This window comes from Dasypus novemcinctus, chromosome 2 (assembly GCF_030445035.2).
Source record: "Dasypus novemcinctus isolate mDasNov1 chromosome 2, mDasNov1.1.hap2, whole genome shotgun sequence".
Lineage (NCBI taxonomy): Eukaryota > Metazoa > Chordata > Mammalia > Cingulata > Dasypodidae > Dasypus > Dasypus novemcinctus.
In genome coordinates this window covers 96342459-96370172 of record NC_080674.1, presented here as the reverse complement: position 1 = coordinate 96370172, position 27714 = coordinate 96342459, and the positions used below count along the sequence as shown (strand labels likewise).

Genomic DNA, 27714 nt, shown 5'->3' with positions numbered 1-27714 from the left:
GATTTTCCTTCACTTACAATTTCTCTTTGTAAAGTTTCCCTCAATCCCATGTTTACACTGATAGATGTAATTCTTGGCCCAAAAGTAATGAAATCTGAACAAACCAAAGTATCTTATTTTCAGTAGCCAACATCATCTGTTTATCCTACATAGATTAATCCTCCACTTTATTTCACCTTGTGAGTTGATACACTGGTCTTTCCCATCTGTATAGATTTTGTTTTGTTTTGTTTTGTTTTTGGTATCTCGCATTTGGTGTTTTTTCCCCTCAACCCACCTTATTATTTTTTTATATCATTTCTACATGAAATTACATAAACAATAAGTGTATAGTAAAAGTTGTGAACTTACAAAGCAAACAAGCATAAAATCCTACAGGGTCCCACACATCAACCCACCACCAACACTTTGCATTGTTGTGAGACATTTATTACAAATTATGAAAGAATATTGCCAAAATCTTACTACTAACTATAGTCCATATGTTACATTTGATGAATGTTTCCCCCAAACCACCCTATTTTTATATTTTTAAATATATTTTTATTACAGAAGTTGTAAACCTACAGAACAATCATGCACATGTGCAGAATTCTCGTACAATGCCCCTCTATCAACATACGACACCGTGGAGGAACATTTGTTACAGATTATGAGGTAATGTCCTCAGACTATTACCACTAACCATGGCTCAGAGCATACATTGGCTCACTATTCCATACACTCCCATTATCAACAGAGTATATCTTTGGCATAGATGCATGAATATTACATTATTACTGTTAACCACAGTCCATAGGTCACTCTAGTTGAATTTTCCCCTTGAGTCTCCACATTCCCACCACTGTTCTAGTTCACAAGGGACACTCTTACATCTGTGTCATCAACCACAATTCTCAGCCACCTCTGAGTTTACTATGTTATTCAATCCCTAGATTATTCTCTTTCTTTCAATTGACATTTACATCTCTATACTACCCTTTCCAGCCACATTCCCATGTGTAAACCAGCTGTTACTATGTGTTACCATCATCTCTATACATTTCCACACTTTTACAGTAAAGTTAATTAAAACTTGTACATACATTAAGCATCAGTAGTCCATCGCAGTCCTCCTCATATCCCCTTTAAGAATCCACCACCACCAGACCTTGAAGATGTTTTCCTACATTTTCTTCTAGAAGCTTTGAGTTTCTTGCTTTTGTATTTAGGTCTTCATCCATTTTGAGTTTGTGTTAGGTGTGAGATAGGGGTTGTCTTTCTTTCTTTCTTTTGGCTATGAATATCCAGTTCTCTTAGAACCATTCGTTGAATGGACTGTTCTGCCCAAGCTGGATAGGTTTAACAGGCTTATCAAAAATAGCTTGACTATAGATGAGAGGGTCTGTTGCAGAACCATAAAATTGGTTCCATTGGTCTATGTGTCTGTCTGTATGCCAGTACCTTGCTGTTTTTACCTCTGTAGCTAGATATATAATTTAAACTCCAGATGTAAGAGTCCTCCAAATTCACTTTTCCTTTTTAAGATATTTCTGGCTATCCGGGACCCCTTACCCTGCCAAGTAAATTTGATACTCATGTTTAAAAATGCTGGTGGAATTTTTATCAGGATTGCATTGATCTATATATCACTTTGGGTAGAAGTGACATCTTAAAAATATTTAGTCTTCCCATCTGTGAGCATGGAATGCTCTTGCAGTTATTTAGGTCTTTTTTATTTCTTTTAAAAATGCATTGTAGTTTTCTGAATACAAGTGCTTTACATTATTGGTTATGTTTATTCCTAAATATTTGATTCTTTTAGTCACTATTGTAAATGGAATTTTTTTTCTGACTTCCTCCTCAGATTGCACATTACTAATGTCTTTTAAAGTTTATGTCATCTGACATAAGTATAGCTACTCGGTTTTTTGCTTTTCTTTCTTTCTTTTTTTTTTCTTACTGCACACATGGAATATCTTTTTGCAGCCTTTCACTTTCAATCTATTGGTACCCTTGGGACTAAGGTGAGTCTCTTGCAGACAACATATAGATGGCACATGTTTTCTTATCCATTCTGCCAGTCTACGTCTTTTGATTGAGGCATTTAATCCATTAACATTCAATGTTATTACTATAAAGACAGTTCTTATTCATCCATTTTGACCCTTGGGTTTTATCTGTCATATTTTATTTTCATCTCTCTTTTGACACTTTTAGTTACTTTTACTAATAAAATCTTCATTTCTAGACTCTCTTCCAAGCCTCTCTCTCCTGTCTTTTCTTTTCACACTCTAGCACACTCTTCAGTATTTCCTGCAAATCTGGTCTCTTGGTTACAAACTCTCTCAGTTTCTCTTTATCTGTGAATATTCTAAACTCACCCTCATTTTTGAAAGACAGTCTTGACAGATATAAGATTCTTGGCTGGAAGCTTTTCTCTCGCAATATATTGATATATTTCAGTTAAATATATCATACCACTGCCTTCTTGCCTCCATGGTTTCTGATGAGAAATCGGCACTTAATCTTATTAGGTATCCCTTATATGTTATGCATTCCTTTCCTCTTGCTGCTCTCTGAATTTTGTCTTTGGCATGTGACATTCTGATGAGTATGTGTCTTGGAGTTGGTCTATTCCAATTTATTGGGATGGGATTATGTTGTGCTTCTTGAACACATATCTATATCCTTCAACAGGGTTAGGAAATTTTCTACCATTATTTCTTCAAATATTCCAAATATTCCTTCTGCTCCTTTTCCTTTCTCTTCTCTTTCTGGGGCAACCATGACACACATGTTTGCATATCTCTTGCTATCATTTAGTTCCCTGAGATCGTGTTCAATTTTTACCATTCTTTTCTTCATCTGTTCTTTTACATTTTCACTTTTGGAGGCCATTTGTTCAAGCTCACCAATCCTTTCTTCTGCCTCCTCAAATCTGCTGTTACATGATTCCAGTGTATTTTTAATTTCACTTATTACACCTTTCATTCCTGTAAGATCTGCTATTTTGCTATGTATGCTTTCAAATTCTTCTTTGAGCTCATCCACTGTCTTCTTAATATCCTTAATCTCTTTGCCCATCTCATTGAATTTATTAAGGAGAGTTGTTTGAACATCTGTGATTAGTTGTCTGAACTTCTTTGTGCCATCTGGAGGCATATCTTGTTCCTTTAATTGGGCCATTGCTTCCTATTTCTTGGTGTGAATTGTAATTTTTTGTTGGTGTCTTGGCATCTGACTTACTAGAGTGTTTGTTCTGGGTGCAGTTTTTCTCTTTAGTTTAGGGCTTCCTGCCCTTTCTCCCTTGTTGGTTGTGCAGTAGGAGCTAAGAATATAGTTGGTACTATAAGCTCAAGCTGCCCACATTGCCCCAAGGTCCAGTGAAGCTTCTCCCACCTTTCTCCTTTGCCAGGGGTAGAGACAGAGTCACAGCCCCACTGCTGTGTGTAATAATCCAAGTCATGCAGGCCTAGATTGTAGGTACCCAGAGAGGCTGATGAAGTCTCACTCCCCTTCTTCCCCTGCCTGAGGCAGGGATGGAGCTGCAGGTATGGGCAGCAGTCTGTGCCATGCATGTCCAAAATGACTGCAATTGTCCTGGTAGACTTCTGCCTTTTCTGTCTGTGCCAGCCAATGTACCTGCATTTACCTGGAGAGGCTGGTACAGGTCCTGTCTGCTCCCTCCCTGTCAGACATAGGGCTGAAGCCTAGGCTAGCTAGGGCTGCAATATGATCTGGGTAGAAAGAAGCTGTTCCCTACCATCACTGTGATTTTTAATCAGCCGGGCTTCCCCTCATGCCAGTGGCAAAGTCAAAATGGTAGCTACTGGCCTCTTTTCTGACTTGGACAGGTTCAACCTTTAGCTATTCTTAGGGTTATACTTCAGTCAGTTGAATTTACTAATCAGCTGAGGTTGATGCCCAACCGTCTCTTCCCCCTGTTTTTTGTAAACAGAGCTTCTGCAGTACGCAGTGCTCTACTTATGAATTTTCTCTACAGATGGGCAGTCTCTTACATTCTTTCAAGAATGTTGCAGGATTCTCTTCTGGTCTCCTAGAGTCCTCAGACAGGTGCTTTAGATCACTCTGGGTGATTACTAACTGCCCTGTAGCACAAGCTGACTCTAGCACCTCCTTACTCTGCTGCTGTCTTACAGGTTTTCCCCCCATCTTTATAGATTTTTAAATTGTATCTGTGGAATGGAAATTAGATAATAGATGCCATCTACCTACAGTGATACCCAAAGGAGATACATGAGGTTATTTGGGTAATAATCCTCATATATTTCTACTTTCACAAGATCGAACTAATAATTCTAACCTTGATTTTTAAATACATACAAGAAAAAGACTTTCGTGACTATAATTAAGTTTTAAATGTTGCTTAGAACCAGTGTACAAAGCAAAGAAATGGAAATAATATGCTGTTGCCAAATTCTATAACATGTAAAATGGACTTCACATCCATTACAATATCCCAAACCCCAGGGTTACAAATATTTACCCCAAAATAAATTTAATCCCAGAAGAAGAAAGTGAGCAATAATGAAAGATTTCGGCCTATGGTTCATCTGAACAATCACAGGAAAGTCAATGGGGGAAGCCAAATTTGAGTTATTAAATGTCTTTTTAGAATGAAGTTCAGTATACATACAGTAAGATTATTATTATAAACAATTTTCATAACCCTTTCTAATAAAGTCTTTAGCCATATATGGTTCTGTTACATGTTTTTTTCATAGATCAGTCCCTTGTGGAAATTCATTTTAATTTAATTGCTCATGAATTCTCTCTGATCAAATACATTCTAATGTTGTCAACAGTAATATAGTCAACAGAGCGATATACTATGTATACATGAAGCAATTGTGAATATATGCATTTAATTAAAAATCAAATTATTTTTATCTTAGTAGAAGATGTTATCCTATATACATAAGGATGACTTGTAAATAAATTAAGAATTTTTGCCACCTAAAGAAGACAGTTCCATTGTTGGGCAAAAAAAAAAAAATAGACATTCTGTGAGAAATGCTTTCAGGAAGAGAACTAAAAGTGAAATTAAAGTACTACTAAATTTCACTAAAAGTGAAATTAAAGTCAGAGTGAGGACAACTGTAGACTTGGAAGCTGAATGTAAAGAAAATGGTCTGTCTACATTACCTTAACAAAATGAAAAGGAATTTGTGTCAGGACCATAACTGACACTCCAGAAGCTGTCAGTCTGTCACAAGGTGCCAGGGAGCTTTCATGACCAGGATGACATTACTTGATAGAATAAGGACTTTTTAAAGTACAAACTTAAGAAATCAACCCAAATAGAAAATGTAGTACTTTGATGCCAGTTTTATGTTTTTGTAATACTTTGCTTTACATGGTATTTCATTCATCTCATTACTCATTAGTTAATGGTAGTAGTTAATGGAATACATTTGATGCTATTTTATTTATAGTTTAAAGTTTAATTAAAATTATAACTGGAACAAATAAAAGGTATAAGAATCAGAAAGTAAAAAAACTAAACTGAAAGCTTTCACCATGGAAATAATGAACACCCAAATGAGAACAAACAAAAGCTATTTATTTAGCACTTGCTAAATAAATAAAGGAGTCAGTGACTACCCCTTGTGTTTGGCAAAGACTCAAAGACAGGCAGGGACTTTATAGTGGGGAAAAGGGAAGACTTCAAGTATGCCCTGATTGGAGGGTGTTAGCATAAGGAAGCTGGAAGTGAGCTACCTAGAAATGGGGATTTGCGATTGGTTAGGGGTGCATATTTGGCTTTCTCCAGTTTCTCTGAGTTAGAAACAGGTCAATAGGCTATTTGGAGTTGATTGTTGCAGGGATTGTGCTGTAGATAGTGGCCAGCTTCCTGGACTGATTGCTACAGGTAGTAGGCCAGAATTTCCTGGTCTGATTACTACTGATCATGGGTCAGAGTTTCCTAGTCATTGACCATTGGTATAGTCAGTCTGTCATCACATGTGTAATGAGCGTTTACATAGAAAATTCAAAATCTACAGATAAAATTTTAGAACTGAAAGGATAATTTATCAAGGATAAAATCAATAGACAAAAATCAACAGCATTTCTATACACCAGCAACAAGCAGTTAAAAGTAAATAAAAGATCCATTTATATAGTGCCATCAACAAATAAGCAGTACTAAAATATAAAGCTACCTGACATATCATGTTCATGGATTGGAAGAGCCACCACAGTAAAGATATCAGTTTTTCCCAGGGAAAGCGGATTTGTCTCAACAGATAGAGCATCTACCTACCACATGAGAGGTCCAGGGTTCAAGCCAGGGCCTTCTGACCCATGTGGTAAGCTGGCCCATGTGCAGTGCTGATGTGCACAACGAGTGCCATGCAGAGGGTTCCCCCACGTAGGGGAGCCCCATGCGCAAGGAGTGCGCCCCATAGGGAAAGCCACCCAGTGCAAAAAAAGTGCAGCCTTCCCAGGAGTGGCGCCACACACACAGAGAGCTGACGCACCAAGATAATGCAACAAAAAGAGATCCAGATTCCCAGTGCCACTGACAAGAATATAAGTGGACACAGATGAACACACAGTGAATGGATACAGAGAGCAGACAACTGGAGGCAGGGGAGGGCGGGGAAGGGGAGAGAAGTAAATAAAAAATAAATCTTTAAAAAAATTGATATACAGGTTTAATAGAATTCTTATCAAAATCCCAGCAAGCTTGTTCATAGTATAGACAATATTATTCTAAAATTTATGTGGAAGGACAAAGGAATCTGAACACCTAAGACAATTGTCTTGATTTGCTAAAGCTTCCTATGCTAAATTACCAGAAATGGGTTGACTTTTATAAAGGGAATTTACTTGGAATAAATGCTTATAGGTGTGAGGCTGCAAAAATGTCCAAATCAGGGAATCATCAGGGATGCCTTCTCACCAAAGGTAGGCTGCTAGCAGATCCTGGATTCCTGCCACATGGTGAGGTAACATGATGGGTCTGCTGCTCTCACTATAGGGTCCCTCTCTCTCATATGGCAGAGTCAAAATGGCAGAACTCTTTCTCTGTGTCTCTTCTTTTTCTCTGTTTCTGCTTGCAGATCTCAGTTTACATAAGGCCTAGCAAGAGGGCAGAGACCCAATCTGGGTTACTTCTCAGTGACATAGTCCAATCAAAAGCACAAAAGTGATTTCTAATCAAGTGATCTAATCAAAGATCCCTTAACTGAATTTAATGTAGTCAAAGGGTCCTACACCCAAAGGGATAGATTAGTTCAAGAATATAATCTTCTATGGGATTCACAAAATTCAAAATGTCATAACAATTTTGAAAAAGAAGAATAAAGTGGGAGGAATCAGAATACCCAACTTCAAGACATATTACTGGCAAAGAGGCAAAGAAACTATATCATTTACACATTTCTTCTTGGAATATAAAATGGTACAGTGACTCTGGAAAAGAGTTTGGCAGTTTCCTGAAAAACTAAACATGGAACTACTATACAACCCAGCAATGGCACTCTTGGGCATTTATCCCAGAGAAATGAAGACTTGTATTCACACAAAAACTTGTATGTATTTATAGCCACTTTACTTATAATAACCAAAAACTGGAAGCAACCCAGATTTCTTTCAACACATGAATTGTTATGCAAATAGTGGTACATCTATACCATGGAATACTACTTAGCAATAAAAAGGAACAAACTATTTATACACACTACAACCTAGATGAATCTCCAGATAATTAACTGACTGGGGGGGGGGGGGGGAGTGATTTCCAAAAGATTTTATTTCACTAAAACTGCTGGGAGCAATATACCAGAAATGATTTGGCTTTTGTAATGGGAATGTATTAGGTTAAAAGCTTACAGCACTGAGGCTGTGAAAATGCCCAAATCAAGGCATCATCAGATATGCTGTCTCACCAAAGGTTAACTGCTGGTGATCCTGGACTCCTCCCACATGGCAAAGCATATGGAAGCATCTGCTTCTCTTCCAGGTCTCATTCCTTCAGCTTCTGGCTTCTCTGCCTGTGGCTTCCTCTCTCCCAAATTCCTCTCTGAGCTCCTAAGATTCCTTTCTCTCTGTCTCTGCAGCTTTTTCTCTGTGTGTCTTTGCTTTCAGTCCTCTGTTTATAAGTTACTTCAAGAGAACTAAGATGCACCTGGGTCATGCCTCGCTGAAGTAATCCAATCAAAACCCCCCACCTGAGTCCAATCTAATCAAAGGGTCCCGTACTTACAGGGATGGATTCGCCTTAAGAACATGATCTTTTCTGGGAGTCACAAAAAGCCTCAAACTGTGACAATACTATATTATTCCATTTATATAAACTTCTTGACATGACAAAATCATAGAAATGGAGAACATATTAGTGGATACCAGAAGTTAGGGAAGAGTTAGGGGAGAGGGAAGTGGATGTTATTGTAAAAGGTAACATGAGGATCTTTGTGGTGATGGAAATTTTCTGTAATTTAATTGTAATATTGTCAATATCCTTTTTGTGATATAGTACTGTATTTCTGCAAGATGTCACCATTATGTAAAACTGGGTGAAGGATACATGGAATGTCTGCATTATCTCTTAAAATAGCATATGAATGTGTAATTGTCTCTAAATACAAAATGTAACTAAAATTGTAAAACTTCATTGAAAGGCATTAAAGAAGATCTAAATAAATGGTGAGATATACTATGTTCATTAATTGAAAGACTCAGCATTTTAAAGATTTCTCTCCAATTGATCTAAAGTCTTCAGGTAAAATTAAATTCATTAAATGACTGGGGTAATCTTTCACAGTAATTCAGATACCTGCTTTCTTCCTCCTTGTATGCTGCAAAAAAAACCTGCAAGTTTCACAAAGCAAGTAAAAAATGATGTTACACATCTCAAAGTCTGTAGAATAAGTCATCAATGTACTCAGAATGCCAGTAGCACTTTGCTTTCTTTATTCACAAGTTTTTAACTACCATGATCTTCTGTGTGTCTCCATTTTCTTAATTGTAAAATGGAAATTATCATCAAAACAATGCAAAAACCAATGCAAATCTGTGTTATTTCTGTAGTATTCATTAAACATCAATTTTCTGGTGAATTCTATTAAGGATAGTTGTTTATATAGCAAACATTTACTAAGCCTTAGCTGTGATTTCTGGCATTATCTCCAAAGGATTTAGAAATAAACCAAGGTATTTTTCATATATGACATATCCAGTGAAAACAAAGCAAGTATATGATAATATAATACAAACTATATGTATATATACAATGCTTTCAACAATGAAAGGAAATAAGGTAGTAGTTGACATGGGGTAGGGTTCAAAAAGAAGGCTTATTAGAGGAAATAAATATTGAACTGGATCTTAGAACAAATAGATATATGTCTTCTGAAAATTTTTTACTAGCTCTGTGCTTAACCAGTTTGTAAATACCTTAAGGTAAAATGTCTGCAAAACTTTGGCCTAGTCACAGCCTCTCCGGACTTCAGATTTTTCACCTGAAATGAGACTGTTGGACTAAATTTTATCTAAGCTTCTTCCCAGATCTTTACTAATTTAAATTTGATGTGTTTCTGTCTGCATCTAAATTTTAGCCAAGCTACCTACATCTTGGGAATATAAGCTCTTATACAGTTAAAGTTTTGACATTCTTAGAGTTCTCAGTTCTTCCATTTTCCTAAACTCCTTTTGATGCTAGTAAATTGTATTTACTAGATAGGCACAATGATTCAGCTAAGAGATCTAGAAGATACTTTAAGTATCTGTCAGTGCTTGTCAATTAGACTAATGAACTGTGGATCACCTGGGCCTGCCTAAACAGTGTGTTGAAAGGGCAAGACCAACACTACTTCCTTCAGCTTTACCTATAGTATTCAACCGTCAGTATATTCCAATTTTAGAGGAATTTATTTCTTAACTGTAAAAGCTAGCATACACTTTATCAGCTGCTATGTCATCAATCACTTATGAAAATGAGTTCGGTCTGGCCCCTGCCTTCAAAAATTGTGCAATAGTAATCTCAACTCTGTCTGGACTTCAGAATCACTAGAATCAACAGGTGCCTAGTACCTCGGATTTAGCATTAGAAGATTGGGCCTGGGTATTACGTTATAATTTTACAGGCACAAGAAGATAAATACAGAAATTCAAGACAGAATATGTTGAGTAACTAAAGAGATTTACTAAAGGGAGAGGTCTTAAGAATTTGGAAAGATTTAAGGATTGTCAGTTAAGTTGGGCCTGGAAAGATAGGGGGTATCATAGAAGAGAAGAATTCTGGAGCCAAAGAATGGGGGGGGGAGTGGGATTTTTAAACCAAATTAAGGAATTTCTACTTAATTTGATAGATAATGGGAAGCCACCAAATATTTTTGAGCTGAGGATGAGATAGCCATTGTGCTCTTTTAAAATGCAAATCAGACTGTATTTCTCCCCTGCGTAAAACCCTCCAAACAGCAAATCCATTGCACTTGGAATAAAATCCAGACTTTCACCAGGCCTGAGAGACTGGTTGAGTGATTACTCACCCTTCTGAATCCTCTTCTAATACTTTCTCTCTCACCATCATGCTCCATTTGCTCCCTTCACTCCTCAGCTGACAAGATCTTTCCTTCCTAGAACCCCTGTACTAGCTCTTCTGGAACTCTGTCTGCCGCACACTGCCCCAGATCTTCATCTGACTCCTTCTTGTCATTCAAGTCACAGATCAACAGTCTTCTCCACCCAGTCTAAATTGATGACCACCTCTCTCCTTCACATACCACCCAACTTCCCTCTTCTTCATTCTCTATACACCCCCTATTGTATTTTCTTTGTTGTACTTCTCCCTGAAATTCTGTTCATTCATTTGCTAGTTTATTGTCTATCATCTCCCACTACAGTGTATACAACACACATACCTTGCTTGCCACTGCATCCTAGCAGCTAGAAATAGTGCCTGGCCTACAGTAAATCCATGTATGATTGTACAAATTGGTTAATCAATCACAGGTATTCTGGAAAAACACTATCTGCCCACACAATATATCCTTTAGAGCAGGTCTCCAAATCTGTTCCTGAAAAAAAAAAAAGGTGCATGGTTGAGGGAGAACAACCTCAGAAGATTCAGATTTGAACTAGTAAATGGCTTTATTTTGTTTTTAAATAAGGATTTTGCAAAATACTTCCCTCCCTCTCCCTCTCCTTCCTCTCTATTGGCCTGCCAATCCCTCTTCCCTCTTTTAATCTCTCTTCCTTTCCCTTTCCCTCTCTCTCTCTCTCTCTCTCTCTCACACACACACACACACACACAGAGATACACACATGTAGAGTCAAAATGGTAGCCATAGGTACCTTGCTAAGAACAGACAGGAAAGCTGGGATAAAAGGAATCTTACTGTAAAGCCGTCTTGAACAAAGTTTTATTTTAGAATAAGGGAATTGAGGGCCCAGTCAATCTGATTGTGTTGGGAATATTAAAATCAGAAACAGGTACTTAGGGAAATAACTATTTTATCATTCTTGGCATTCTCTTGCTTAGCGCTATGTTCTTTTACAATCCTTGGTAAAGTTACTTTTGAAAATGACAGCTTATCTCACTTATAGAAAGGGAAAGCTAGCAAAAGAGGGCTTTTGCCCATACTTGGACTGGCATTTTAAAGGGAAACAGTGCATCTCTGGAAGCCAGGCTTTGTGGCAACAGGAATCTAAGTGAAAGTAGTGTGTAAGGCAAAACAAGAATTAAAATTAGATCCATCAAAAAGTCAAACATAGAGATACTATATTACCTGGCATTTCCACTCCTAGGTATATACTACAAGAATTGAAAGCAGGGGCTCAAACTTATCTGTACACCAATGTTCATAGCATCATTATTCACAATAATCAAAAGATAGAAACAGCCCAAATGTCCATCTACAAATACATAAACAAAATGTTGTATATAGAGGAAATACAATATTATTTAGCCAAAAATAAAATAAAATTCTAATACATGCTACAACATGGATGAACTTTGAAAATGTTGTGCTAAGTAAAACAAGCCACACAAAAAAGGACAAATATTATATGATTCCATTTATATAAAATATATAGCATGAGCAAATTCATAGAGACAGAAAATAAATTAGAGATTACCAGTGATGGGGGAGGGGAGACTTGGGAGTTACTTGCTAAATGGGTACAGAGTTTCTGTTTGGGTGATACAGTTTAGGTGAGGATGGTGGTAATAGTAGCACAACATTATAAACATAATTAATGTCACTGAATTATAGCCTTTAAAATGGTTAAGTGGCAACTTTTGTTATTTTATATATATATAACCACAATAAAATGTTTTTAAAAAGAATTAAAATCAGAAAAAAAAGTACTTCTACACTAGCTATCTGGGTTTGATAGGCAATTGAAATAATTTTTTAAATGTCTATTTTTGATTGATTAGACAAGTTTTGATAGAGCATTCTACCAGGTTTAGTGTCAGAGACCCACAACTACTAGAGGCTATCTTTTCCAGCTCAGAGTTGTCTCCCTGGGTCTTTTTTTTTTTTTAAGATTTTTTTTTCTCTCCCCCCCTCCCCCCAGTTGTCTGCTCTCTGTGTCCATTCGCTGTGTGTTCTTCTGTGACTGCTTCTATCCTTATCAGCGGCACCAGGAATCTGTGTTTCTTTTTGTTGTTCTGTCAGCTCTCTGTGTTGCGGCACCATTCCTGGGCAGGCTGCACTTTCTTTCACACTGGGCATCTCTCCTTACGGGAGGCACTCCTTGTGAGTGGCGCTCCCCTATGTGGGGGACACCCCTGCGTGGCAGGGCACTCCTTGCGCACATCACACTGTGCGTGGGCCAGCTCCACATGGGTCAAGGAGGCCTGGGGTTTGAACCACGGACCTCCCATGTGGTAGACGGACTCCCTAACCACTGGGCCAAGTCCACTTTCCTCCCTGGGTCTTAAGTCACCTCCTTACCTTCCCACTGCCCACAATGCATAGATGAGAAACATTTGGCAGAAAAGTTGCTGAATGCAGGGACAGGCTGTTCCAGAAGCTGCAAAAGGTCCAAAAGTGCCTTCTGCTGATTTTATGTCTTTGTTTCAGCCCATCTTTTATCTCTGGTCAAGTCTGACTTCTTGTCTTTAGGGTCTCAATACAATACCAGTTTTCATAGGCTTATGTTGCAACCCAGCTCCTGAAGGGCAAGCACAGGTCCCGGAAGCAGCAAGACAGGACACACTCAGAAAGGTATCAGAGAGGAGCTTTATTTATTGGGACTTAGATGAACAGGAGAGATTCTTTCTGGTGATGGTCCAGAGAATGAAGATAGCCCTCCGCAAAGAGGCAGGAAAATGAGGGGCAATATGTAGGGTCTTAGAACAAAGACATTTCTTAAGAGAGTTACATAAGTGGGGTCTGGTGATGTTATTGTAGGAAGGAATTGTACAGCCTGGAGCACATTACAGTCCAAGATACCATTTGTACATTGTTCTCCTGTGAGTAGGTTTGTTATATTTTAACTTGTGTCCTGAGGCATGCAGGCGGCTGCGTACTGCAGGCTGAGTTTTCCTTAGGGAGGGGAAGCCAGGGCTGGGGACTTATTGGGCCTCCATAACTTCTAACAGTGTTAGCAATGGAAGAAAACTTGCCTATATCTTACACTGGTAATTTTACAAGGCAATGCCATATGTTTACTGAGCTGCACTTGGCATTTCCCTTACACAAATCTCAGTGAACATCCAGATGTCCCCATGCCCCCACTTCACTACCCCCCAGAATGGCTGCTCCCTGGTCTCACACTTGTCCCATCTATCCTTGAGAGTCTCCATCAGGAGACTCTCTGTTCAAATACTGGTATGTTTGTATTTTGTGGTGGTGGTTTTAAATGATCTCCTTAGAAGCTCTAGAATTCATTTTAAAATAGTTTTATTTCTTTTTAGAAGGCACATTATTTTTCAGTGCTCTGGTATTTCTATGATTCTTTATAACTTTCTAAAAATAGCTGGTGGTAAGCTCATAAATTCATTAGTTAATCCCACTGAGACTCAATAATGCATATTGCAGACCTCCTGATTTTTATATATTAGATTTTCTCAAGAATTCCCTTACCTGTTATTATCAACATAGCTATATTGACAGGGTCTTCATTACTTCTTAATTGCCTATACTTCTTTTTCTTGTTAAAGATCAATTTTTAAAATCAAGTCTTGTCATTTTGAAAGTATCATAGACATTTTATGCTGTTAATATTAATGTGTTTCATATCTCCCTAGATTTTTTTTCTTTCCTCCTTCATCATAAGAAATGTATAAAGTTTATTCATTACCTTTTGCTTTTTAAAAAAATCATTATTTTGTTGGGGAGAAGTCAGTAAAAGGGTGGATGCATATGCCATTTTTCCTCCATGAAACAAAAGTATAAAAATGATCTCTCATATTCAAAGGTAACTGTGAACAGTGAGATTCCCAACTGAAAACCAGACCCTCAGATGTAAATTAGGCATAGATGGTTAAAATTGTTTCATGACCTTTTGTTCTAGGACCATGTAAAATAAAATGACTAGCAAAAATTATGATAGTGAATGGCTGACCCAGAGATTCTTCTAACATTGTCTTTGATAACTTACCTCATTGAGACTGTCCATCATACTATACCAGTAAACCACCTTATTCAAATCTGATCCATATGTGTGTGTAATATTATTTCAAGAAAGATTATTTGGGCCCTGAGCCTCAGCAAAGTTGCAACACCTACTCCCCAGTTTGTTGGACTTAACTAGGTCAGCTAACAGGAAGGTGAGGATGGTCAACCACCACACCAGGGACCCGAGAGAGTCTACAGCTGCAAGCAGGAGAATTTCATACATCAGCCATGTGGGATCTAAGCCCCCTCTCAATTTAGAATTGGACTGACATCACCATCCCAGAGTCCTCAGGATGGAGGAATAAAATATGCATTAGAGTGGACTTACTGGTATTCTACTATAGAATTATTGTGACTCTAGCAATGGAAGAAATTATATTATTGATGTGGAGACAGTGGCCACGGAAGTTGCTGAAGGTAGAGAGAGGGGAAAAAAGGTGTGCTATGGGGGCATTTTCGAGACATGGAGTTGTCCTGAATGATATTGCAGGGACAGATGGAGGACATTATATATCCTGCCATAACCCACTGAATGGACTGGGAGAGAGTGTAAACTACAACATAAACTATAATTCATGCTGTGTAGCAATGCTCCAAAATGTACTCATCAAATGCAATGAATGTACCACACTAATGAAAGAAGTTGTCGATGTGGGAGGAGTGGGAGGAATGGGGAATGGGGTATATGGGAATCTCTTATTTTTTTAATGTAACATTTTGTGTGATCTATGTATCTTTTTTTAAAAAAGATAATTTTTAAAAATGAAAAAAAAGAAAGATTATTTGCTTTCCCAAAGAATTCTTCACTTTATTAAAGGATTCATTGAAGAGTAACCAATTTCTTCCTTATTTACGGAAATTATATTTACATATAACTTTTTTTTTTAAGATTTATTTATTTAATCCCCCCCTCCCCCGGTTGTCTGTTCTTTGTGTCTATTTGCTGCGTCTTGTTTCTTTGTCCGCTTCTGTTGTTGTCAGCAGCACGGGAAGTGTGGGCGGTGCCATTCCTGGGCAGGCTGCACTTTCTTTCGCGCTGGGCGGCTCTCCTTATGGGCGCACTCCTTGCGCGTGGGGCTCCCCTACGCGGGGCACACCCCTGGGTGGCACGGCACTCCTTGCACGCATCAGCACTGCTCATGGGCCAACTCCACACGGGTGGAGGAGGTCCAGGGTTTGAACCGCGGACCTCCCATGTGGTAGACAGACACCCAACCACTGGGCCAAGTCCGCCGCCTACATATAACTTTTTGAGATATCCATTACATAAAAAATGAGGGACCTCTTCAGTGTAGTATATATCTGCCAAAGTAAACATCAGGATTTTGGCTGCTGATCATTAGCATAATTTAGCATATTTTTGCCTGGAAAAAAGAATCTCAGCACCAAGATCAAGAAAAGAGAAGTGTAGACAGGCAGACTTGTAAAGAATACGTAAATCGGAAGTTATCATAGGGAGAAATAAGGGGGATTAAATAAGAGAGTAGATACAGTAATGTTTTCATCTCTCTTATTCTTTGAGCATTCCATTCTCAATGCTATTTTCAATCACTGTTTGTTTAATTTCTAAATGCTATTACATGAATGTAGCCTCTCTCTTTGTCAGTTCCATACAAGATACTTTTTCTTAAATATGTAGTCTTTTAGGAAAACAAAAGATACATTTTAGCAATTTGATCTTTCTTACATAATTTTTAGTCTCATCCTTCATACTTAAAGTTTCTAATCGTTTTGATCAATTGTGCTATCTTTACTACTTTGAAATTTGTTGCAGTTAATTTGTAAAACAAGTGATAAATTAAGGATAAATATTCAGTGTAGCATTTTAATTTTAAGACCCTCTAACCCCTGCCTTTTCGTTATTTCATAATGACTAACATCTATGACAAATGATATTTATGGAAGAAACAGAAGAGAAATAAAAGAGAAGCACTTTCTGCTCTGTATAAGGATAAAAGAGATAGATAGCTACAGTAAAGTTCAGATTATCAGGAGTATTAGTCTCTAATAAAGAAGAATTATTCATTTTTCTTTAAGCTGATTCTTGATTATCTAAACACCTCCTATCATAACAAATATTGAATAGTGCTTTAATACCCTGAAATAAAGTCTAGAGATAACAATCTGCCTTCTTACAAGATTGCTAAATCATTATAATGCTCTAGTTAATATATGAGGACTAAAGAAAAGTAATTCATAATAAAAATAATATACATTTCACTATTTAAAGAACTAAAACAAAAGTACAGGAGAGGGATAATAAAATAGTGAGATAATTTGTTGTGAGCGTAGAATCACCATTAGCTCAACAGCAACAAAGTCAGGCTGATACAGGTGTGCTTATTGGCAACTCAAAAACCGCCAGCAGTGAGGCCATTGGTGATAAGATTTTCTGATATACTGTAAGCCACTCTTCGTAAAATTCTGAACAACATGAAAGTACAAAATTCCTTCAATTTAGATAGTTGAATTCCTGGAAAATTCAGTGTATATTAAAATTATAACCCTGAGTTAAACTATGGGCTTCAATAGCACAAATGTGCTATCCATTGTAACAAATGTTCCACACCAATACAAGGTGTTGATAGTGGGGTGACATATATGGGAATCCTGTATTTTATACATAGTCTGTAAACCCACACCTTCTCTAATAAAATTTTTAAAAATTATTTGTAAAACAGATTTAAATTCTAAGCCCATATAATTATAAACAGGTTTTTCAACTACATGAATAGGGTGGAACATTTAGAAAACCGGGAAGAATGCAGGACAATTCTTCATTGTGCTATAGTGCCATGGGCCATGCAAATTGCAGAATGTCCCCATCTCTAATATCCTCCCACTCAATGCCAATAGCCCCTTCCAATCATCCTGACAGCCCAAAATATCCCTATTATCTTCCAAAATGCCCCTACAGGCCACTACCATTCCCTTTAAGAACCACTGATCCAGACTAAGCAAAGGCACTTCTTTGTAATGAAGCATTATAATCTTTTACATTTTACTTTGATACTGAATTGATTTTATAGATTAGAAAACTGAATTCACCCCAGAAGTGAATTATCCAGTAAGAATAAGTCTGTCAATCCAAAAGGATAGAGAAATATACTCCCTGAGAAGTTGGCAGGTATTTAAAAAGCTTTACTCCCTACATTAAGGGAAACCCTCTAGATTAGGAGAAGGGAGCGTTGAAAAACAGAGAGAAGTTCACAGTCCCTAAAAAGAGGAGATAGGTCTGTGTAAATTTGTAGATACAGGACCGAACTGTTAAACCATGTTTATCTCTTTCAAATATCATAGTTAGTGGTAAATGAACAAGTTCCTCTGTTACTACTATATCATTGCAGCTTATTAATGACTGCTTTTTTTGATTGGCCTAAACTTTCCCCTTTCGTATCCTTCTAAGATTAGATAATGTACTAGCCTAGTATTTCTGTACTGATAGAATAAAAAGCACCACTCTTAACTTACCCTAAAATGATACACTTTTTAAGTACTGGAAAGCTGCTCTCAAAAGTTTCCGTTCACTGTGTTGTCCTGCATAGCTCCTCTTTTTATTTTTAATCTTTCTGACATTATACAAAGTATTTTTATTTTTCTCTTCTTTGCATAGTAATTTATAAAGAATTTGGCCTTGAATTTTCTAAAATGGTCTCCAAACCTGTTCCTGAAATGTGTATATGCAGCCCCAGATAGACATACAGTCAATATTTATGGAAACAGAAGAGAAATAAAAAATAAGGAATTTCTGCTCAGAATAAGGATATTATACAGATGCTATTTTTCAAATTATTAAAACTAGATTTCCATGGGGAGCAAATGTAGCTCCCTGATTGAGGCCTGCCTCCCAGTTACAAGGTTCAATTACTAGAACCTCCTAAAAAGAAAAAAAAGAAGAAAAAAAATATGTATATATATATATATACATACACACACACACATTTCCAAAAATTTGGAAAAGGAAGCCATTTTTGTATAAAAAAATGTTTAGGGAGAGTCCCCTTTCCCCCCAATCCTCTGTAATTTGGTTTCTAACCCACCTTGCTTATTACTACTTTACTCCTTACAGTTTCCCTTCCTCTTAACAAAACCACATGTTCTCATTATCTGTAGTCTTATATTGCAAGGTAAATGTCGAGAGCCAGTAAAGATACTCAGTTGGGCTTTGGTCTTTTCAACCCAGGACTAATCAAGCAGAGAGTCATCATAATCTAAAACTAAAAAGCCTTCCTAGTGATTTTATCACCAGGGAAATTTGTTCATCCTTCAGAAGGATCATCACCAGGAAAGAAAAAATAAAGGAGTTAAAATTGCTTCAGACCATTGACTCTTCAGGTCCCTCTAGACTTATAGTTTGAATTGGTTTTCAAGGGATAGGAGGAATTATAAGAGGAGTTCCCTGAGAAAGCGTACAAATTGATCATAGCCTTGGTAACACTCTTAGGTTTAAGTGTGATCACAGTACAGGAAATGCCAAGTATGGCTAGAAGCAAGGAAAATGAGAAGGAGAAGACAATTAGAACCTGTTTTTCTTTTTCTTTTGCGTATTGTTTTGGGGGGTGGCATTACCATGTAGTATACATCTGAGAATGGTCTTTCAAAAAGAAAGAAATATTTATTTTTAAATATTTGTCATTATAGGTCCAATTAATAGTTGTTATAAGTGAAACTAGTGTTGCAAGCCTCATAGAAATTAAGATAGTTCATTAACCTAGTCAGAACTGAGCCACTTTTTAGAAAAAACCCCAAAATATTATATGAAGTAGCATTTCAGAGCATATCTAAACACTTAGGTTTAGAGACTATAAATGCCTCCAAATTCAAAAGAATCCTTCAAGGTTGTCATTGGAATAAATCAGTAAACATAATAAATATCTAGACATGTATGTTTTTTTAACTTGAAATTGTACACACCTATTGATGCAGTCAGGCATATATATAATTTTTTTCCAGCAATCCTATTAAGCCTTGCCAAAATCCAGTCAGGCATTTTGGATTTGCCAGGATAAATCTGCACTCCTCCCACTGAATAACATTGAATTTTGCCCAAAATGAGTAAGCAAATAGAAAAATGACCTCATTTTTAATCTGAATACAGTAGTGTTGGAGGATATTTCTCAAGTATATGACTCCATTACTGGATCTTAATTCCAAATGCAAATGTATAGGGGCAAAATGCAGAGAAAGGAGGATAGAGTGCCCTTCTGAGGGCACCTATAAAGAGAAGGGTTCCTTGTGCTGGCCCTAGTAGGGCCAGCTCCCACAGCTAAGTTACATGCACAGACTGTAGCTTCTGCTCTCTGGCAGACAGCAGCCATAGCATCGTTATTGTTGTAACTCCCAGATTGTGATACTGTCACAAAACTGTTGCTAGGCAACAAATGTGGTTACCAGGTCTCAGCGAATAGCTGAAGGGGAAAGCAAAGTGTTGCACCATTGTAGAGTAACCATAGCAATGACCTACTATTACAGACTAAAGAATTATCATTAACAATGTAAAAGTATCAGACAGAGGCCCTGAATCCGGAGACTTCTAGGCAGCATCTCTGCATAATTGGGTGATCTAGGAAGAGACTTCTCTGTTTCATAGCTATTCACTCATTATTTCTTTGGGATAGTCTTCTTAGTATTATTTTTATTTTCTAAAAACTTGTTCAGCGTTATGAAGCTACTGATAAAATGATATAAACTATAACAGGGAATCAAAACTAGATGATTTTTCTCATCTATTCTTATGTCTACATCATCAGTGCTATTTGCTGTGTTAAGCCGCAGGTAGAGTTTATTTGAAAAATACTGTACATTAGTATTAAATAATTGAAGACAAAGAAGCTGTAGTAAAATAAAATAACCCTATAAATTGACAACTAAACTTGCATTTTCTAAATTGAATGCCTGTTGGTAAAATAGAAGGCTTAGGTGCTCTTTTAGTAGTCACTGCTTTGAAACAGTTTTTTAGCTTTTCTAAAACTCTCCCTAAAATTTGTGTAAAAAAAAAAAGGTAGCCTAGGACACTTCAAGACAGTCTCTTTTGCATCTGGTTCTTCGGTAAGCATCGCGTGTGGTTTGGTCCCTGTGATCTTGCTGAGGTCATCCTGTCTAACAGCCCAGTTTCCGGAAGAAACAAGAAAAATCCGACCCTTTTTTTTTTCTCTTGGGAAGCCAAGAAACTTGGGTGCTTTGGGGTGGGTGCTGAAGCCGGATCCTGTCCTCCTGCAAGCGAAACCTATTCCCGCGCGCGCGGAGCCTGGCGAAGTGGGTGGTGTCGAGGCGGGAGAGGGAGTGGCCCTTCCCGCCGAGCGCCCCGATTGGCCGGGGGAGGGGGCTCAGGGCCCCGGGGGCCGCCCCGCCGCGCCTCGAGCGACCCGCGGGGCAGTCCCCGCCGTGTCCGCGCGTCCGGGGCGCGATCGGGACTCTGGCGGGAGGCGGTCCGGGGGCGCCGCCTGTGGAGATGAGGACTCGGCGGAAGCGCAGGCTCCTCTGAGCCCAGGCGAGCGAAGCGATCCCCAGGCGCTGGGGCGAGCCCCCGGGCCGCGCGTTCCCGCCGGGCTCGGCTGCCTCGCGCCGGCGGGCCTGGCCTCGCCTCCCCCGCGCGGCGAGGCTGGAAACTCGCGCCCGCGAGGGGGCGTGCGCAGGGGCGCGGGCCGGGCGTCGGGGCGCGGGGCCAGCGCTCGAGGGGTGGGGCCGGGGCTAGGGCGGGCCTGGGCCTGGCTCGGCCGGGCCGCGCGCTGCCCGCCTCCCCCTTGGTCCTGCCGAGAGCGAGGCCACCTCGTAACCGAATCTGTGTTTTTTGCAGGCACCGACCGACACGAGCTGACTTCCTGGAAGAGCTTCCCATCTATTTTCAAATTCTTTACCGAAGCCTCTGAGGCAAAGACCAGCTCCCTCAAGCCGTCTCTGACGCGACGCTCCCACAGAATAAAGCACGAAGAGTTGTAAGAGGAGAGCGAGCGAGACGGGGGCGGGGAAGAAAAGGAGCCACACTCGAGCAGACATCCACCTGTCTCCTAACTGCCTGTCGTCGGCGGGCAGGCTCCCAGCCCCTCATTAGATTGTTTTCTTCCTAGAGCACAGGGTCGTGATATATACATCTAAATAGCGTTTTGCATTATTTCTAGATGAGTGCAACTGTCAAAGCAATATGGGCTCCCTGGTCGCGCTCCCCGCGGGCCGGGCGCGGGCTCGCGCCGCCCGTCAGCGCACAGCTGCAGGCTGACAGCGCCCGGCCCGCGCGCCCGCGCGCCTCTACTGCCTGCTGGAGGCCGGGCGTCTGCGCGGTCCTACCGCCTGCGGCAGCGAGGCCTCCGCTTTGCCCCCATCCCCGCCCCCACCCCCAATCGTGTTCTGCTCATTTCTTTTCCTCTGAACAGGAGCAAACTTCTACTCTAGACTTCAAACTTCCATTTTAAATGGGTTCTTCCCTGAGGGCATCTTAAGCCTTTTTTTAGGAGGTCTCTCCCCCCCCCCATCAGAAAAGCCAAATTTAAATTGCGAACATGAATGCCATGATGCGCTACGTAATTTTGGGAGTGCAAATTGTTCTTTCCCTAACGATCTATTTTCATTTCGAGACCAGAAGAAAAAAAAAAACTGCAGAAAAATCTATCAAGATCCAAAGCCACATTACTGCTGAAAATCCTTGCCCGAGATTTTACAGAGATCTCTAATTACAGAAGAGACTGTTTAAACCAAAACATAATGATGAGCAGATCTTTTAAGTATGTTTGTGAACCCCTTTTCAATGGAATTTCCAACTTTATCATTAGGACTGACTTTAATTTTTAAATATATAATGTGCATTGAGTGTAATTGTAATTTAGATAACACACTTAAGTTTTGCTTTTAAATCGTAATGTAGTGGAAGTTTGGTGGTGGTGGTGGTGGTTAATCCTGATTAGAATGATCTGTTCTGAGCTTTAGTGGAGTTAGACCCTTTTAAGGGTAAAAACTTTTTTATTGTCCTTAGGAAAATGAACCTGTATACTTAGGAGCCTTTTCCTTTTGAAAAGCTAAGTGGGACTAAAATTAATTCTTGTCGTTTTCTCCTCCAAGGTAAAGGGAGAGATTTGATGGGAAAGATTTTCTTCTCTCTGTCCAGTGGTATAATTTTTAGCACTCCACTTGCTCTGTAGAGTTTTGCCCTATAATTTCAACAATTAAGCATTAATTTAAATCCAGCAAAAGTCTGGCCAACACTGTGAAATACAAGAGGTAAAATAAAAAGTTAAGATTTTGCTGACTTTTGAATTCAAATATTAAATTTTAACATCATCAATTTTTAATTACTTGATGAATTTAATTACCTAGTGAATATTCTGGTTCTAATAGATGAGGACCTGAGTTTAATATTTTCCCATCCTTTTTTAAAGTGTGTGCAACAACTGATATGCTTGCCTTATTTGAGGACATGGAAAAATGTACCCAAAAGGACTTAGAACTGTCTTAACTCCTCAGAAAATAACTTAAAACCAACCACCTCATAAATAAATGTTTTATATTATAAATGGATTTCAGCAAGTATTATTTTTTAAAACTGATATCTTATGCTATGTTTGGCATACCAGTACATTAATTAGTTCTTATAGTTTTAATGATGCTAAATTAAAGTGATCTTTTTTCCACTGGTCATGTCTTCATATCTTGTGATGTTATTTAAGCAGAAACAATGTAGGAGTAAAAATCAAAATGACCTTTTATCTAGCTCCTGGATGGCTTAAAAATGTATAATCCCAATGTCCAGCACATTGGTATGTGACATTGACCCTTTTTATCCCATCTCCCGTATTTTAGAACAAATGGTGATGTCTATGAGATAAGGTTATGTTCCAGTGAGAGGATTTGAGATTTGATGCAGATTGAATATATTTTTCAGTGTTATAAATTGTGTGGTGCCTTCAGTATTTGAAAATGTTCACAGGAAACGAATTTTATAGCATTTCTTTTTAAAATCAGCACTTGTGCAATGCTAAATTCATGCAGCTTCTGTAGCTAAATTAGAGAAAAGTAAATGTGCTTAGCTTGGAAACCAAATCACTCCAGTTCCTTCTCTTTGATTTTCTCACCTCTCTTTTGATAACCTTTACTTATAACTAGAGTAAATCACTGTTTAATTGTTTTTAATACTTTAAAACTACTGGGTTGTTAGGGCTTGTTTATCTATAGAGAGCTATTTGCAAATTTAAGTTGTGTAAATGTAATTTCTACTTGTGGATCTGAGCTGTGGCAACCTGGAGAGAGCTAGGCAAATCATTCCAGACCACCAACTGATAACTGATCGAATTCCTTGTAGGATTTTTTTAACCTGTTGATTATGGGTCTTTTGGTATAAATGTAATAATATCGTTCACCTCAGTTTTCCTGTAGCAACAACAAGCTGTTGGTAGTAGCCCGCCTGCTTGGGAGCGGCCAGATGTTAACAGTATTTCTGCTCTGATCTTCTCCTCTGCGTTTTGGTTTCTTTAAACTGGCTTTTGGGAGAAGAGAGATTTAAATTTAGGATGTGGGCTTTTCATTTTAAATATACTTAGTTCTTAGAGAAAGTAGAAATGGAAGGACGGAGTTGTTAGTTCATCTGAGATGCCATATAGTCTTGTCAAAACTTTAAAACCAGATATTGCTTTGGAGCTTTCTAAAGATATCTAACCATGGGATTTGGTCCGTCTTTAAAAGTTTTCACGGACATTTAAAGGAAAGGAAACCTATTGGTAATAATTGTTCTTTTCTCAAGTTTCTGCCTTGTGCTTTGACTTGTATTGCAGTATTGTTCATACAAAAAAAAGTAAAGCAGAAACATTTCCTATATATTATATATTTCTGTTTACCAATTTAAAATAAAAAGAATTTTTCCGACAAGCAGCGATGTATTCTTGCTGTGAAGTTCATTTATTCATCAACTGTACAGAGGTTAATAAAAGCAGAAACCTGAAAAGAATGGTAAAGCAATATTCATCAATATTTAAAACCATGTAATTGTTTATTATTACTATTATTGTTATTGTAATAACAATAGCCAAGCTTTCATTGAGTCAACTTTCACAAAGTTAACTTTTTAAAAAACATTGTTTTTTAAGATCCTAAATATCACCTTAGCTAGCAAGGAGATTTAAACAACCCGTTGTTAAAATATTGTTTTAGAAAATAAATTTTAATATTCCATAAATAAATGTGTTCTGCAAAAAGAGTCTGGTGATATTAAATTGCTCCCAAATTCCTATATATAGGTCCTAGATATATTATGTCCAATCTGAAAGTAACTCATTTACATTTATTTTACAGCTATTCCTTCCTTAAAACCTTGCAATTCCTTTCAGAGGGTGTGGTGACAAAACGTAACTATATTTATTGGTGCTGATAAGTGAGATTTTCTTTTCATGTTTCTCTTGATTTTCTGAAGTTCCAATCCAAACACATGTGTCTCCTGTTTTACTGTAAACTGGCAGATTCCTGTTGGTGTCTGTCATTCTAATTCATTTAAGAAAGAATATCACTACAGAAAGTCTAAAAATTTCTCAAGAACTTTTCCAATGCCTCTGTGGAGAAAAATGTGTTTTAAATAAATGTGGAACATTCTCATCTTTGAAATATAGATGGCAAAAAAAGGGATAATGGTGGTGCTTATTTTATGATTACTTATTAAGGCTGTAATAATATAAAATAAAAGACTCCAGGAGGTACTCTCTTTCAAATATTGAATACTTTCCTTCCTTCCTTCCTTCCTTGTATAGAGTGACTGAGTGGGAGTCTCTTGAATTGTTCATCTTCCTTTTATCTAATATTCTATTAATCTCCAGAAAGATCAGTTTGAGTCTGGGAAAGGGTTTTTTAATCAACACTTCACAGAGCTTAAAGCTACCCTACCTAAAGCGTCTGCTTTGTTAGGTGGTTTTAGATTTAAAGCATTGCAACTGTTATGCACTGTACTAAAAGTAAAGAATGTACACCAAGTGGAAGATGTTGAAAAGAGGGAAATAGCACGAAGTCGATTAACGGAGATTCGAGAATAGAAGTAGCCATCAAAGCATTCCAGCGTTTATCTCAAAATCTATGTAGGGTTAAAAAAAAAAAGCAACAATGATAGTCTTAAACTTCACACTTAGGAGAGATGAATGTTGATTTAATTGATTCATTTGGATCAATGTTTTTAAAGTTTCACACCACTGATCTTTCATATAGTGATGTCTTTAGCAGTCAGTGGTCTGACATGAGCCTTCTTAGATTTCATCAGTGGGACTCTCCATGACATCTAAAATTATGCAACAGCCTGTGCAATGGTAACTTTGGAATTGGGAGACCCCTATGCCAAAGGCCATGATTAGAGTAAAGAACTCTTGTTAAGTCTTAGCACAAGGTTTTAGAGTAATAGTAATTGTAAATGAACGACAAACATTAAAGTCAGCACGTATTATATAGTTGACTTTAATTGCTAGATGGGAGAGAGTAGTCCTGAAAGTTTGACCATTAAGTGGACATCACACAGGGACCAGTATTTTCCTTGTGAATGTAAGAAGTTTGAAAATGTATATTGACTTAATCCCTGAGGTGACTTCCAGGCAACTTTCCCCAGTCTTTTGCCTTGAGATTTGTGAAAAACTTCTCACTAAAGTCTTTGTATTGTTGGAGTTGAGTTCTACTTGACACAGACACGAAGCATGTTTCTAGAAAGAATTCTAGAGAGATCCTGCATCTTTCTTTCCAGACCATACTGCTTTTTCTTCCTTGGCTACTACATTGGATAATATGGGAAACTGTCATAGGTAAAATAATGTTGAACTGTACTTTGTAGCCAGCCTGTACTGCCAATACAAAGAATCTGAAATGAAAAGACAACTAACACCCAGGAATGATATGTCTCTTTTAAAAGTTTACAATTTGAATAATGAACTTGGATAGAAACTTGGCAGGAAAACAAACCATGGCACCATCACATCACCAACCATTTTCACTTTTCTGTCCAATTTTAGAGTGCATGTGTTTGTGAGTATTTCACTAGATCAGTGACAGCTCTTTATTTGCATAATTATATGCTCTGGTCTGAAGAGAAAACTAACCCCCAAATTTCATGGGTCACCAAACTGCAACAATCAATGTTTTATCACGTATGCTAAGCAAAATCTAAGAAGCTATATGAAGTTTCTTGGGGAGTTTTTACTCCTCAGAAAATTAAAGAGTTTTCGTCTCCTGAATAGATTCAAAATCTTTCCAAGGTCTTTGTAACTGAATTCTGTTTGAAGGCAAAACTAGAGATTAACATTTAGATCTGGATCTTAGACTCACTAGCAATACTTCAAAGTAGCTTAAGAAGAGCAGCATTTTTGGAGAACTAAACTTTTAAATTTGAAGTACTGTCCTTCATATCTATTGATGAAAAGTATTATTCAAATTATGATTATCCAAAAAGAAGTCCAAATTAACTACAATTAATATAAAGCTCATTTCCTTCTTGGAAATAACTCAGGGTTGTTCTTAAAGACTGACTAGAAAATATATATATACACATATATGTATATATGTCCATCCCTGTACATTTTTCCTGAAACACAGAGGCAACATATGATGTATGTGTGTGTGTCTTTGTGTCTTTTCAGTGCTTGTTACGCAGGTGTTGGGATATATTGGTCTTCATGAATATTTGTAAATTTATTTTCTATTAAATCTATTTTTCATGTTCAAATTCTTTAAGGCATTGTAATAAATATTGTCTAAAAATGCCCCAAGTTTATTTGTATCAGTAAATTTTCTGCTTATATGTTATGTGTATTTGTGTGTTTAAGGCTAGCTTTATTTCATTAAAGAAAAAATTGATTTAAACTCTTGATGTCATCAGTTTGTAGGCATACTGCCAAAATTGAAATACAATAGAGCATAGAGACACATGCAGAAAGTAAGTGCTTTTATGAAGTTATTAAAATCCAAGAAAATATGCTTTTACCTAGATTCTTAAAGAATGTATTAGGTGTATGATCTCATTCTACTGCAAAAGGACTCAGATATGAATTTCATTTAAGAGCATGTAATTCAATGCCTTTTCTTTGAAGTGATCTGTCTGTAATAATAAATTAACAGTTTCTTCATCAGGCAATTTGTCATTGAGAAAAGCATTAGAAAAAAAAACATTTGAAGAAAAATATTTAAGAAT

The 27714-nt window shown here is 37.8% G+C and overlaps 1 protein-coding gene across 11 annotated transcripts in view; it reads left to right on the top strand.

The window, feature by feature from the left end:
- Positions 1–27386, top strand: part of ARB2A (ARB2 cotranscriptional regulator A) — a 496486-nt gene extending 469100 nt beyond the window's left edge. For all 11 annotated transcript variants that reach the window (XM_058276244.2, XM_058276246.2, XM_058276234.2 and 8 more), the window contains one exon: positions 21376–27386. In XM_058276244.2, the coding sequence (XP_058132227.1) occupies positions 21376–21518 (143 nt within the window). In that variant the 3' untranslated portion in view covers positions 21519–27386. The remainder of the gene's footprint in view (positions 1–21375) is intronic.
- The last annotated feature ends 328 nt before the right edge of the window (positions 27387–27714 follow it).